Source organism: Salmo salar, chromosome 02 (genome assembly GCF_965601325.2).
Source record: "Salmo salar chromosome 02, fSalSal1, whole genome shotgun sequence".
Lineage (NCBI taxonomy): Eukaryota > Metazoa > Chordata > Actinopteri > Salmoniformes > Salmonidae > Salmo > Salmo salar.
The window spans coordinates 20,419,673-20,434,951 of NC_138292.1; the positions used below are offsets into that span (position 1 = coordinate 20,419,673).

The 15,279-nt window shown below is 48.3% G+C and overlaps 1 protein-coding gene across 5 annotated transcripts in view; it reads right to left on the minus strand.

Annotated features, from left to right (window-relative positions):
* The window catches only part of LOC106605802 (regulation of nuclear pre-mRNA domain-containing protein 2), a 19,777-nt gene extending 4,636 nt beyond the window's left edge, over positions 1-15,141 (minus strand). Inside the window, exons 1-11 of one of the 5 annotated variants that reach the window (XR_014380220.1) lie at positions 14,908-15,141; positions 7,108-7,237; positions 6,737-6,894; positions 6,542-6,594; positions 5,950-6,076; positions 4,933-5,108; positions 4,520-4,823; positions 4,163-4,441; positions 3,825-4,004; positions 1,471-3,613; positions 1,174-1,272 (exon numbers count right to left, since the gene is read on the minus strand). Coding sequence is in view for 2 of the 5 variants with exons in the window: in XM_082960597.1 (XP_082816723.1) it covers positions 1,551-3,613; positions 3,825-4,004; positions 4,163-4,441; positions 4,520-4,823; positions 4,933-5,108; positions 5,950-6,076; positions 6,542-6,594; positions 6,737-6,894; positions 7,108-7,237; positions 14,908-15,094 (3,657 nt within the window). In the remaining 3 variants the exon portion in view is untranslated. Of the gene's footprint in view, positions 1-987; positions 3,614-3,824; positions 4,005-4,162; positions 4,442-4,519; positions 4,824-4,932; positions 5,109-5,949; positions 6,077-6,541; positions 6,595-6,736; positions 6,895-7,107; positions 7,238-14,907 lie in introns of those variants that run through there. The other 4 variants (XR_014380219.1, XR_014380218.1, XM_082960602.1 and 1 more) reach the window with 4 other exon arrangements.
* Between the last annotated feature and the right edge of the window lie 138 nt (positions 15,142-15,279).

Consider the following 15,279-nt stretch of genomic DNA (forward strand, 5'->3'; position numbering starts at 1 on the left):
CATAGTTCAAACTTCTAAAGCACCCGCCTCAACTACTGAGAGTCTCCACAACTCATCATTATCGGTTAAATGCGTCTTTACACTGGACGATTCTTCACTCTCCTCCCCCCTCAGATTGGAGAGATGGAGATGGACAGACTGGTGTTTTGTTAGAGCAATGAGAAGCACGAACATCTCTGCCTTCGGTGTGTAACTAAAGCTAAGGCTTCTTCACAATGGCGTCAATCACAAGTTAGCGAATAGCGATGACTCTGCTCTTTACACAAACAACCGAGGTTTAATAGTCGCAACACAGCCAACTCATTCAGTCTATACATTTAAAAGCTGAGAAATATACAGAGGGAAGAGAGACTTAAGCATGAAAACCTCTAGAAGGAGAGAAACAAGGTTATTATTTCCAATATGATGCACTGTGAGCACGTAGGGGTTATGGTGGAGAAACTCCACAACATCACTGATCATAAAGTCAGCACTCATCTGGAGAACCAAATCCTATTGAGAAAAATGGTTGTATTTAGGACACACTCTCAGTGAGCAACTTTGTTCCTCAATCAAACCCCCTGCCATCTATCGCTCCCTCCATCCATCCCATCCCTCCATCCATCCATCCCTCCATCCATCCATCCATACCCCCTGCCATCCATCCCATCCCATCCCTCCATCCATCGCTCCCTCCCTCCATCCATCCCTCCATCCATCGCTCCCTCCATCCATCCATCCCTCCATCCATCGCTCCCTCCATCCATCCATACCTCCATCCATCCCATACCTCCATCCATCCCTCCATCCATCCCATCCCTCCCATCCCTCCCATCCCTCCCATCCCATCTCTCCAGCCCAGCCCATCTCTCCAGCCCAGCCCAGCCCATCCCTCCATCCATCCAGCCCATCCCATCCCTCCCATCCCTCCAGCCCATCCCTCCAGCCCAGCCCATCCCTCCCATCCCATCCCTCCCATCCCATCTCTCCAGCCCATCCCTCCATCCATCTCTCCATCCCTCCCATCCCTCCATCCATCTCTCCAGCCCATCCCATCTATCCCTCCCTTCATCCATCCCATCTCTCCAGTCCATCCCATCTATCTCTCGCTCTCTTTCTCTCTGAAAGTGTTTATATCAGCTTATTCACACAATACCGGAGGTAAGTAGAATTTTAGTGAAATAGAATAACCACCTGTTTCTATTTGATCTGTGCTTGTCGTCTTCCTTCTAGTTCACACCTCCATTACTCCCTCACTGCTTTAGTGAGGGGAAGCAGAGAACATTGTTGCTCCTGGGGATTGGAGGAGGGGAGGGGTGGCAGATTTGGTTTGGTTACCCATTTCATCCATAACACTGTGCATAATTGCTAAGCTGGTACTGTATTGTGGTGAGGTGACGAGCTAGTTTGTGTCAAGGTGCGATCAGCTAAATGTAGTAAAACAAATGACTCCACTAGGATTAACATAGTGAGGACAGACTGGGCTCATACCATAAGGGTTCTACACATCTTCTCCCTGTGTCGGGTAGCTAGGTGTGTGGGTTGCTTTTCATTCAGCATGGGTTAACATTTCAATAGCGTGGGGGTAAGAAAGGTCTCTTGGGGGGGTAGAAGGGACCTCCTCGGGCCCCGCCGAATGGAGGGCCAGGACGCTTGCCCCCGCGGAACATGGGTGGCTCTCGGTTTAGGTGCGGATGGACAGGGGGGCCGCGAGGGTGGAGTAGAGGTCTCTGGGGAATGGAGTTGATGGAGGGGCGGGGGTTGGGAGAGGGTAGGCGCAGGAGGGACGGCGAGGGACGGTGGGGATGGTTGGGGTTGGGGTGTCGGGGCTGGGCAGGCGGGCTAGCTGGAGGGTGCTGGAGCGGAGAAGCTTGGGGGCGAGGAAGCAGGGGGTCGCCTGAGGGAGAGGGAGGGGTGGAGGAGGAGGGAGAGGGAGGAGGGAGGTTGATGCCATCCTTGACACGGCCCAATAAGGGAGGCGGGGCACCGGGGGTGCCGGGGCGGTGGAGAGGGGGTGCGTGGCGGGGAGCGAAATGCTCTTTGACTGTGCCGGGACGAGGCATCTTAGGGGGCTCCCCTAACAGAGAGGACATGAGGGGAGTGGGGCCACCTTTACCCCCCCTGGGTCCCCCTCCCATCCCCCCTCGGTCTCCTCCTCCGTCTGGGCGGACCTGGGGAGGGAGGGGCAGTTGGCGGTCAATGGGGACTAGAACCCCGCCTACCATGACTGCCGAGGGGGGGAGGAAGTTGCGCGGGGGTGGAGGGAGCTGGGGCATGGGAGGGGGTGGAGGGCGTGGGATGGGTGGAGGAGGGGAGTTGAAGAAGGGAGGAGGGGGGTGATGGTGGAGGTGTGAGGGGAGGGGACCCTGGGGGTTCTCCCCATGGTAGGGGGGCATCTGAAACTGGGGTGGGGGGCCGTGCGGATGAGGGTGGGGAGGGTGATTAGAATGAGGATGAGGAGGAAGGTGGTGGTGTGAGGTCGGGGGAGGCATGGTGGGTGAAGTCATGTCGTCAGAGCCGCCCTGAGGAGAAGGTGAGGGGGGCTGGGCATCCAGGTACCCTTCCTCATCGTACCACATCCCTCCGCCTGGCCTCCCCCCTTCTCCTCCACCCCCGCGACGCAGCCCTTGGCCAATCACGCGGATACTTTCCACCGTCTGGATGCGCTCTCCGGTTGGCTGGCGGTTTGAGAAGCCCCCCAGTGATTGGAAAGGTGCTCCCTCTGTGCAAGGCGACACCAGGGTCTCGATGCGGTGGTACTGCCCTCCCTCCCCGTCAGATGAGCCCCCACCATCCTCTCCTCCCCTCTTTCCCTTTTCATCCCTCGTTCCACTCATTCCTCCCTCCTCTGACCCGCTGCTGGTCTTGCGAGAACCTATGGACGCTCTCCTCTCTCCTTCGACTGATCTGTCGTTCCCGTGACTCTTCCCGTGACTGTTCTGTCCATCCTTCTTGACCTTGCTGCTTCCCAGTGATGAAGAGCTAATCTTCCTCTTCGAATCTTCCTCCTTCAGCTTGGCGGCCTTCTTCCCCGCTCCGTAGCCTTGGAAACGAGAAGAGGAAGAGAGGAAGTCCACGTCGCTGCTGCTTCCTGTTGGGGTGATGACGGCGTCCCAAGGGTCACTGCGGTAGGCCGTGGGTGAAAGATCATGACCTATGGATGAGCCTAAGCTCTTGGGGTCACTGTTGAGGCCAAGGGGGTCGGAGGAGACACCCCCTGGTGTGTCCATGATTTCGTCCTGGGTGGGGGTGCCCCCGCTCTCATCCCTGACGGGGGTCCCGTCTACCCCGTCTCCCCCCAGCAGAGGGCTCCCATCCCCCAGGCCCAGACTGAACCCTGGGTTCCCCTGGAGGAAACGGTTGATCTTAGACTCTAGGCTGGGAGGAGAGACAGAGCGGCTAGGGAGAGGGGGGGGAGGAGGAGGAGGAGGGGAGGCCTCTCGGTTTTTCTCCCAATCCCTGGCTCCTCTGCTCCTCTCAGGTGTGTCTCGTTTGAGACTGTTGGTCAGGGGGGGTTTGGTGTTGCTAGGAGTGGTGGGTGTGGGGGGGCCCTTGGCTGCTGAGGAGTCTGGGGAGGCATGGGAGGAGGGGGCAGAGGAGGAGGAGCTACCAGACCTCAGCAGAGAGGACAGACCTGAGGAGAGAGAAGAGAAGATGGAGAGAAACAAAGACATGGGGAGGGAGAGAGAAAGTGGGGTGGGTGGAGATAATTACACCAGCAGATACACAAGTTACTCAGCATAAAAAGTGCCCCCAAAACAATTCCAACAGAAGCCTTGCATATCCCATCTCAAAGTCTGTCTATAAATCTGGCTGTCTGGTTTACTATCTTGTGTGTGTCTCACCCTGTGTGTGGGTCTTTGACAGGGCGTTGAGGATGCCTTCAGGGGTGACGTTCACTCTGGACAGGATGCTGGCCAGGGCTGGGCTAGGAGGGGTGGGGCCAACTGGGGTTTTGGAGGAAGATGATTGGCCAGAGGGGGTGGTGGGAGTTCCAGGGGAGGGGCGAGACACAGGGCTGGCTGCTGAGAGAGACAGAGACACAGAGAGAAAGAGAGAGAGAGAGAACAGAGATAGAGAGAGAACAATCTTATGCAAACATGTTATAACATTTCTGTACCAGCATGTCACAGAATCCATATATTAACTCTGCTTATCTTGCCAAGTACAGACAAACACACACCTGTGTTCTTCATGGCTGATGTGATACTGCTCAGTATGGAGCTGATCTTGCCCAGGTCCACGTTGGCCAGGTTCATTCCCAGAGGAGCGGTCGGACCGCTAGGACCACTCACACCCGCGCTCGTAGGGGTGCTGGGGGTCACTGGCGTGGGGGTAGACGTGGCTGCCTTTTTGAGAGGGGACTCGGTGGAGGTTCGAACGAGTGTGACAGGGGCGGGTTTTGCTGCGGTCTTGGAGCTGGTCACCTTGGAAACGATGGCTGATGACGACTGCTTCTCAGCTGATGGAAACACAAGGGGTTAAAGTGTTCATTTTGACAAGGTTTAGTCTCCTTGAGAATTCCCTACTGCCATCTCACCTGTGTTGGCTGTCTCCATGTCCTCCTCAGACAGATCCATGTCCTCCACATCTCTGTTGTCCCCCTCTCTCACAACCCCCATGTCCCTCTCGTCCATGGCACTCCCATCCAGGTCCGGGTCAAAGCCCAGCCTACCCCCTCGGCCTCCTCCCAGCCCCAGGAAGGGGGAGTCAGAGCCGGTGGGTGAGGGAGCGTCCTCAGAGGGGGAGGGGATGGGAGAGTCCTCGGGACCGGGAAGGGATGACTTGAGGGCATCCAGTTTACGTTTGAGGTTGACCACACGGTTGGCAAAGGTTTTATAGGCCTTGAAAATTAGAACCATAGAATTAGATGTATTAGATTTTGATTCGATTATTTATTTATTTGATAGATGACAATCAGATTGATTGCCTGAATGACTGGTTAATACTCACGCTGGCCACGATCTTGACTTCCTTGTATTGCATCTCATAGAAGACGTCTGCGTTTCCCAGAGCCTCCAGCAGAGGGGGCCCTACAGGCATCTGGTTCTCCAGGAAACTGACAAACTCCTGCAGCTTCTGGCCGCCCTCTTCAAAGTCCTTGGCAAACTTGTTCCCTCCAGCCTTGTCTGGGGTAGAGATAAGTAATTTAAACAAGAGTACACAGAAGCCAGCCGCACCAATATGTCGGAGCCAGCGTGCATGTGCCCGGCCGCCACAAGGAGTCGCTAGAGCGCAATGGGACAAGGATATCCCAGCCGGCCAAACCCTCCCCTAACCCAGACGACGCTGGGCCAATTGTGCACCGCCTCATGGGTCTCCCGGTCGGCTGCGACACAACCCGGGGTCGAACCTGGATCTGTAGTGACACCTCTATCACTGATCAGTGTCTTAGACCGCCGTACCACTCAGGAGGGCTACTCTGATTGCTTTGCAATGTGCTTAATATTAGGAGAGCTGAGAAATAAATATAGAGGCCTAGCCTATAGAAAGCTGATGGGATTTTCCTCTTTTTATTAGAGGCCATCAAAACTCTGTTTTGTCACACAATTGAATAGCATAGCCTATAGAAATGTTGTCCAACATGGGCTTATAGGAACATGTACTTTATTCTATGCATCAACCAGCTATGAGCTGGCTCTCGCTACACAACAGGTGATCCTATTCCCCTCAAACTCTTAATGCCAGGGCTCTCATGAAGTGTTTCATTTGACTTTCTATTGCATTGATGTCAGAGTGATTTGAGGGTCAATAGAGCGCTGAGTACCAGGCCATTAGCAAGTTTGGTAGGCTACTAATGACCACAGGGGACATCAGAGCGCCGTTTTGGAGACGCGTAGTTACCGTGATTCAACGGTCACGTGGAATTTGACTGCAGTCATGACTCGTGACTGCCGGTGTGGCGGTAATACGGTCACCGTAACAGCCCTAGGCATGACCCCTGGCCTTAACCCTGTTTTGACCACTGACCTTTGAGTCTCTTGAGGGCCTCCGTGCTGCAGACGTCCACTCTGAGAGCTGTCAGCTGGGTCTCCCTCAGCTCCTCCTCCTCCACCACCCGTTTGAAGCCCGCCAGCTGCTCGATGAACGACTGGGGCTGGAGAGAGAGGGGGAAGGAGGGAAAAAGTATTATTGTGTGCATCTCCATCAAGGGCCAATCATCAGTTGAAACAATAAAGCATCATCCCACCACTGTTTGGGTAAAAAGCTGAGGGATGGGGCTGAAGAAATGGAACCACTCAAATTCATAGACAGAGCTATGGATACAAGGACTGACCATCCATGATATCAACATTATCGTTTTAACCATGTTGAGGCTATATAGTGTTTGTTTACATTTGTTGTTTAGAAATATTGGAGTAAAACAAGCTTATATTTGGGGTTCTGATGGGGTGTGACAGTTGAACTAAGCTCATGAGGCATTTATAAAAGTTATATTCTTCAAGAATCAATGGGTACAAATCATTCATTTATCAAAAACAAAAATGGATGTAGCAACTGCAGATTACCGCTTTAAAAAGGTAAAAGCAATTTAGCAGAGGACAGAATAAAATACACTTACTATGAAATCAGCCACAATCTTGGACTTCAGGGCAGCTTTGGGGTTGACTGGGGCTACAGGACAAAACCACAGCACATGAACAACACACTGACCTGTTGACTCATACAGACCCAGAGGTTACAGAAATAGAGAGAGATGGCAAAAGGAAAAGATGGTGACAGAGGAGAGAAAGAAATAGGAGCATAGGAGACTGACCTGGTGGAGGAGGCGTCTCTTTAGCCTTCTCCTTCTCCCTCTCTCTCTCCTTCTTGGCCAGGTTGGCTTTGAGCTGGGTGATGAGTTCCTCAGGATAGACGTTCCTCTCCTCCCAGATAGTGAAGATCCGCTCCACCGACTTACGTACCTTCGGGTCTCTGGCAAGACAACAGGTCAAAGGGCAAGAGGTTAGAAGGGCACAGATTCAGTCAGCAAGAGATTGCTGGTCAATTTCATCATACATGGGCTAATCCTAACTTCCACCTAAATCAGATGTTCACTTAGTCTCCCCATTGACAATTAAAGCGTGCCTCAAATGGAAGTTAGGATGTGCCTCACAATATTCATATAATCCAGCACAGTTCACTCACTTGACCATTAGTACAGCGTTGGGGAGCACCTCAGCGAAGGCTGAGCGGTAGACGATGGCGTTCTTTCTCTTGCAGTTCTGGATTACATCATTGGCTAGATAGAACAGATTCAGACGGTGGTTGGTGTCCGCTGATGGCGAGAAGGAGAGGAAGACAGGGAAGAAGAAGAATAGGTGGAGGAGGAAGAGGGTTAGTGTGTCCTCAGAAGCCTGATGTTTAACCACCTCAAAAACCTTGACCAGCCTAAACCTAGACCGCCCAGTGGATGACCAGCCTAAACCTAGACCACCCAGTGGATGACCAGCCTAAACCTAGACCGCCCAGTGGATGACCAGCCTAAACCTAGACCGCCCAGTGGATGACCAGCCTAAACCTAGACCGCCCAGTGGATGACCAGCCTAAACCTAGACCGCCCAGTGGATGACCAGCCTAAACCTAGACCGCCCAGTGGATGACCAGCCTAAACCTAGACCGCCCAGTGGATGACCAGCCTAAACCTAGACTGCCCTGTGGAAGACCTATTAGCTCATGCATGCCTTTTCTAATCAATTCTGGAAATATAGCAAAACCAACCAGTGTCCATGGGAAACTTCATTGAAATGACAAACAGTGCAGTGCTTTTACTAAGTGACAGTCAGAAAAGTGAATATTAGCTTGTCGTGACATCTATCTAAAGCATAATTAACACACAGACAAAACGTCATTACTGCAGCGCACACTTTTTTCAACTGACAACTTCTCCCACTGAAGCCCTGTGTTACAGGCAAGGCTAAGACATGGAAACCAAACAGGCTTGTCATGCAGGTAAATGAGTCCAACATAAAGGAAGCCTGGTGGTTGGGGGAAAAACACAGCTTGAACGGCAATATAAAGGCTCTAACATCTCCCTCCCTGAATACATGAAGATCCAGTTCAACATGTTCAAAGATGCAGCATGCAACACGGTTGTCACAATGTCAATAATAATGTTCAGCACCGCCACCTATTCATTCATGACACACTGTTTTCAGACAGATGAACAGAGCAGACAGCGTCGTCACACTCTGACACAAGACAACGTTCATGACATTCATGTAATTAAAAAAATGTAAATGAATCAAAGCTGGAGAATGTCATACATTCAAAAGCCTGCACACCCAGAGTTAAGGTATTCAAAGTGATCAGCTGATGGAGTAGGTAATACGGACACAGATCAGGTTCTGATCCAAACAAGACTAGAAACGGTATGTACGAGTCCCACAATATCAATTAGGGTCATTGAAGCCTTATTGATAAGCTGAAAGTGATATTAGCCTACGCTCTACAGCCTCAGCATCTTGTGCAGGACAGCTGTGATGACTAGTGTAAACCAACTAAGTAGGGTATATCTTAGTAAATGGTAACAAAATAAACAGAGATACATTACCACCTTGTAACATAAAATAACAATACAGAAGCCTTTCATACATCTCAGTTGAGTCCAAGTGGGGAACGGTTGGCAAGTCAAAGGAGAGAGAAACGTCCCCACTGGCGAGTTGGAAAGTATACAACCAGGGGAGGAAGAGATGAAGACTGAGCACAGAACAACAAGCTCTATGCGGTCTACAGTACACAAACCAAACAGCTCTATGCGGTCTACAGTACACAAACCAAACAGCTCTATGCGGTCTACAGTACACAAACCAAACAGCTCTATGCGGTCTACAGTACACAAACCAAACAGCTCTATGCGGTCTACGGTACACAAACCAAACAGCTCTATGCGGTCTACGGTACACAAACCAAACAGCTCTATGCGGTCTACGGTACACAAACCAAACAGCTCTATGCGGTCTACGGTACACAAACCAAACAGCTCTATGCGGTCTACGGTACACAAACCAAACAGCTCTATGCGGTCTACGGTACACAAACCAAACAGCTCTATGCGGTCTACGGTACACAAACCAAACAGCTCTATGCGGTCTACAGTACACAAACCAAACAGCTCTATGCGGTCTACAGTACACAAACCAAACAGCTCTATGCGGTCTACAGTACACAAACCAAACAGCTCTATGCGGTCTACAGTACACAAACCAAACAGCTCTATGCGGTCTACAGTACACAAACCAAACAGCTCTATGCGGTCTACAGTACACAAACCAAACAGCTCTATGCGGTCTACAGTACACAAACCAAACAGCTCTATGCGGTCTACAGTACACAAACCAAACAGCTCTATGCGGTCTACAGTACACAAACCAAACAGCTCTATGCGGTCTACAGTACACAAACCAAACAGCTCTATGCGGTCTACAGTACACAAACCAAACAGCTCTATGCGGTCTACAGTACACAAACCAAACAGCATGGGCTCCCGAGTGGCGCAGCGGTCTAAGGCACTGCATCTCACTGCAAGAGGCGTCACTACAGTCCCTGGTTCGAATCCAGGCTGTATCACATCCGGCCGTGATTGGGAGTCTCATAGGGCAGCACACAATTGGCCCAGCGTGGTCCAGGTTTGGCTGGGGTAGGCAGTCATTGTAAATAAGAATGTGTTCTTAACTGACTTGCCTAGCACTACGGATTGAATCGAGCCCGAAGATATCCAATGAATGTAACAATGAGTTTTAATTCATATCCTAAGTTCATTACATGAAACGGCTCTTCTTCGAAAAGATCCTGGAGTCATAAAATAGAACTTGCTAAAGTCTAGGCCTGTCTGAGTTGCACAGGAGTGGTGGGGAAGGGGAACCGTTCAAAATATCAAATAAACAATCGCTTTCAATAGCAACAGGGTCCCAGCTTCCTTCCCTGGCCTAAGCTATATTGTAAAGAAGAATCCTTGCAAATCTTCAGTTGAGAATATTGCAGAATGATTATGGACTAGGACATGTGATTGGGTGTAGATGTGGGGCCTTGGATGGAACACCTGTTGCATCACTGTTCTACTACAGCTGACACCGTAGTCTAGGTGGACACAGACTCATTTCAACAGACCAAAGAACACAGACACACTCTCCGGTCAAACTGTCCACGTCTGGGGGGTTTAAAGTTTCAACCTCCAAAGCCATAGCGATGGGGGGATATATATAGTTACATATCAGGATATTCTGTTTGATGATATTTATCATCGTTTTGACAATGTTGCAATATTATTTTGGGCTAGTTGGCTGCACCTGCAACAAAACTCCAGTATTTTTCCATAGCTTGTTCTCAATAATTTCAAATAGGGAACCAATTGTTTTCAGCACTTTTATTTCCATGACTGATCAAAACGTGCCTCTGCAGCGGACATATGGTGAGCAATATGTTTGGAACTTCAAATCGCAATAAAATCTTAGTATCAAAATCTCAATAGACATAGTATCAGCACCAAAGTATGGTGATAATATGGTATTGTGAGGTCCCTGGCAATTTCCAACCCTCGCAGTCTGCTTGGCCAGGCAGACTGCGATGCCACGTAAACCACCAGATAGTAATCACGGGCAAATGATGCATGTCAACTGGAATTACAACAGCATTAAGCTTAGCGTACCTCTATGAGGGACCGCCCAGTTTGCAGAAATTGGTTCCCGAAACCTTTTCTGTTCCGTGACCCACATAAAAGCTTTTCAGTACCACCACCGGGGGGGGGACCAGTGGTTCCTCCTGACCCAACACAGAAATCACTGACCTAGTACAAGCGAGCCAGTACCAGATGTTTTGGGTACCTAATTAACACGCTTTTAGCCTTCCAAACTGTGATGAACTGAAGTTGTAGTGATAGAATATGCTCAGGTACAGTACGAGTCATTTTCTAAGTGGAAAAAAGGTATGCGTTCAGAAACGGAACATCACATAGGCCTCTACTACTGTAAACAATAAACACTTGTGTTTTCTCAATCTGTTATTTCCAGTTGGTCATGCAACACATTACAACAGTATTTTCTCTGGAAGATTTATTTTGCATTGGGGGGAGACCCAATAACATATGTTAAAATAATTGTAACTATTTGACCATGCATATAGAGTATGCATGGTCCATATTATCAGGTATGCTATTAGCATTAAGCATGATCACCTGTAGCCCAACTGATGCAGCATAGTGGCTATAAATAAATAGGCTGAAGCATAGGGTTGCTTATCTGCATTTACCCTATTGGGCTAATCATTAGCTAGATCCCAAATGTAATCTTTTAACTAGTTAGCATCCTATTAGTGAAATGTATGTCCCAAAAAACTTGCATAAATAGTGAATATAATGTAGCCCTTCCTACCCGTTAGGGTAACCTGGGGTATTCCTGCCACTCGGGGTAACGCAACCCCCCTACCTCTACTTCTCACCGAAACCACTTAATGTCACGCCCCCGCCCCCCCAACACTTTCCCTGGTTGCCACTGTTCTTGCTCAACTAAAAATGGCATCTGTTTCAGCCTAATTGTTGTCGTCACCCCCCCAAAAACAAGCGAAGTAGGGTGTCGTTTCACACTAAGGTACCTTACAATTGACTGTGTTACATTTAGCCCCACTCTCCCCTATACACTCACAGTAAATTGCAGTGATAATGTGCTTAACCATGATGCTGCTAAAACCTCTGTGGTGCAGTTCGCACATATTCAGGAGTTAAGAAATAAATAAAGTAGGAATGGAAAGCTGGCAACCCCCTCTTTTTAACAAAGGCCATTAAAACTGCTTTTCCCTGCGATTGCAAGAATTGTTGTGCATCCGTTTGTCAGAATGCAGGTTTCCCTCCCTATAGCACTCATAACATGAATGAATCTCACAATGAACTATTATACTATGCAGTTATCTGATTTGTCTAGTCATTACATTTTGTTTGCAGGGGAAAAGTAAATGTGGACTGGACTGTTCTAGCATCAGTGTGCCTCGACAGAAATATGTATGTTTCATATTTTTGGGGCGTGGCGGCAATGATCTTGCCGTGGCGCAGCGCCACAGTTAAATGAGTGCAGCGGAAACACTGCATTACAACACAACCCTAGGAGCTGAACTGTTAACACGGCCATCCAACATTCAGTGAAAATGAAAACTTTTGAGTTGAAAGTTTAACCTTGACAACGAAGCCTACAACTCACCAAGTTTATCTTTGGTTGACTGAGTTTAAAAGCTAGTTTGAATGTTTGAGGACATCATACATAAAGCACAGCACCATAGACAACAGATATACATGTGGTTGAGCCAATGACAGGGACAGAGAGAGATGGGAACACATGCAACCTTGCAAATGTTAAGTCTACTGCAGTGCAATTCATTTTAAATGAAGGAAAACTGCTCAGGGCAATGAAAGCGTTGAAAACCAGCTAAACCTTTATAGCTGGAGGCAAGGAAAGTGGGCAACATCAGTTTCCATAAACAACAAAATACTGGCATATCTATTTCCATGGCATTTCCATATCACACCATGCACTTCATAAAATAACCCCTCAAAAACACAATGAATGACATTGTCAAAGTTTAGGTCTAGGCCTACTCTAGCTAGCTAAGAATGTTACCCCAGTGTTTGACAAACATAGACAGCTATGCCAAACACTGGAGTTAAGATCTTAGCTTGGCCTACCCAGGGGCATTGCGAGGGGTGGCACCAGCCACCCCTGAAATATGATTGGCCACCCTTAGTGTCCCGCCATTCTTATTGGGTCAGAGCGCTGTCAATCTGGCTCAGATTGGAGAGAAAGGACAGTGAGTTTGTTCTGGCGGGAAGGCTGGCTGGCTGGCTTTTTGGGGACTACGGAGAGCCCAGCATGACTTCTCTCTCAGTTGAGTTGACAAAAGCAGTGCAGAGGTGGAAAATTGCTAGGTAACTGCTGTTTGACTTGACAGCAAACTAAACTAGTTTCCCAGTGTATAGCCAGTGTAGGTGTTTATAGCTTAAGGCTATGGCATGTGTTTGTTCTAGAATGTTATGCATGTCCCTTATTGACTGAGGTGAATGAAGCTACATCAGCCAAAGCGATAATGGCTGGAGTTATTTTTGCCATTCCCCAAATAGCATTTTAGAGCTTTTAGATTGTATTGAAACATACATCTTAAACATATAAAACATGTCTTGGATGGGGGAGTTACCACTGGACATGGTGGTAGTATGTAACTTGAATACGGATCAATACCAATTTGTAAGTCGCTCTGGATAAGAGCATCTGCTAAATGACTTAAATGTAAATGTAATATGGATCACTTCACATGTATTTATTTTAATACATTTGGGCAGATACAAATGAACAGTTGAAACAGCAGAGGTGGCAACAAGTCTCAGAGTGGTAGGGCACATCTTTTCCACTGGGCCTGGAGTTCTTCCTGATCTGGTAACCTAACCAGGTAAAACACCAGACCTTATGACAGTGATTAATCAGTTGTAAAAAGGTTTTATATGGATTATAATGGGACCAGTTTTTCTAATCAGGTCAGAAAACTCCTGGCCCTGGGGAGGATGAAACCCCTGTCAGACTGCAGCAACCTTGTACTTGTTCATATGAATTATGTTTTAAAACACAGACGGATAGAACTCCGGGCTGAGCTTGCTTTATACAGGCTTGTATCATGTAGACTTAATAAAAAATGAACTCTTATGTAATCACTATTGTGCTGACTAATTATTTCCAGTTAATCACCTTGGATTGAAAAGGTCTAGGTAGCCTAGCCAGCCCAAGCTTGAATATAAATCCAACCTTTTCACATGTTCTCCCAATGGAAACAAATGGGCCATAAATACATAACGTTACAGCTTTGTTTACCCTGGCCAGGGGGATAGGGCGCATAGTAGACCGTGTGTTGTTAGTAGCCTACAGATTATCAGACTGAGAAATCGTCTCGTTTTCTTCACATACAGCATACCAGATCGCTAATGTTTAGGTGTAGGATGCTGCAACATTCATGTAAAGAGCTTTTGCTTGCGTCTGTCGGGGCTGATGTGTTATCACATTTGCTAAATAAATAGGCCTATGTGGGAAAGTGGTGAGCGCTTTGCTGGATGTGCCTTGTGCCTGGCCTGTGATCTCCCTAATATGATTGGTCAAGACACACACAGAACATGCAGTGATCCGATGTGCAGGACAGCAACTGTGTGCGAGTTGACGAATCATGAGGCAAATATGCCCCCCCCCCAAAAAAAAATAATAATAAAGAAAACGTACTTTGTCCCTCTTTTGAATTGCTTTTATCGATATTTTGTATTAAACTAAACCAGCTAGCCACCCGTTTCCCGGCTGCTCTGAAACAGTTCTGCAATACAATGCGTCGTATTTTAAGCCAATTTAATGCGTTTTGTTATAGAATTTGCTAATTTCCCATGGCCACCCCGTTAAAACAACCATACAATCGACCCTGGGCCTAACCCAGATTTCTTCCTACAGGCCGATTTTTCAGCCCACTTGCTTACCCAGCAACATGTATCACCTGTGCTCTGTCAACACTACCCCATTTTAACTCTAGTTCAAACACATTTGATAGTTTGGCTAGCTAACTAATTACCTGGCTCCTCTATCCTCTGCAAAAACATAGTGCGTGCGACGCATGTCGAACCACATGTGCAGACAGGTCAGGTTCGAGCAAACTAAATTCATCACACGTCGCTAGCTAACGTTAATATACATAACGATATGCTAAACTGCAGCTACTGGTAGGTACTAACTACCTTACTCTAACTAGTTAGTTACATTAGCTTGCAAGGCAGCTAACTACAAAACACACGTTTTATTACCCATCTTATTTTAGCTATGCATGAACTTTATGGAGTCAACATTTTTCGGTAACACATTAGGAACATCATTGATTAGCTAACGTGTGTATAGTAGCAGGGAAAGCTAGCTAACGAATGACAAGCTAACGTTAGCTACTCACATTTCTTGAGCCACTTCATCCAGTACCGAACGATAAGGCTGTGATACTTTTTATTTTCAATGCACCAGGTCGACAGCCCCTGTATAGACTCCATAGTGTTGGAAACTCCTTGAAATCTGCGGTCCAGGGTGGCCTCCAAAGCGCCGCGGCCACCGTGGCCGCTAACAGCTCCAGAACCCGCCGCCATTTTTCCAGTTCTCTCTGGTACTGCAGACACGGACGCCGCAGTGAGTCCTCAAGGTAGCAAAAGTGTGACAGACAGGCGAAAGGAGACACGCCCCCCACAGATCCAGGGTCAGATTCGGAAAACTGACCTAATAACAGTTGAGGGCCAGGCAACTTCATCATTTTGACCAATATTTACCATCCGAA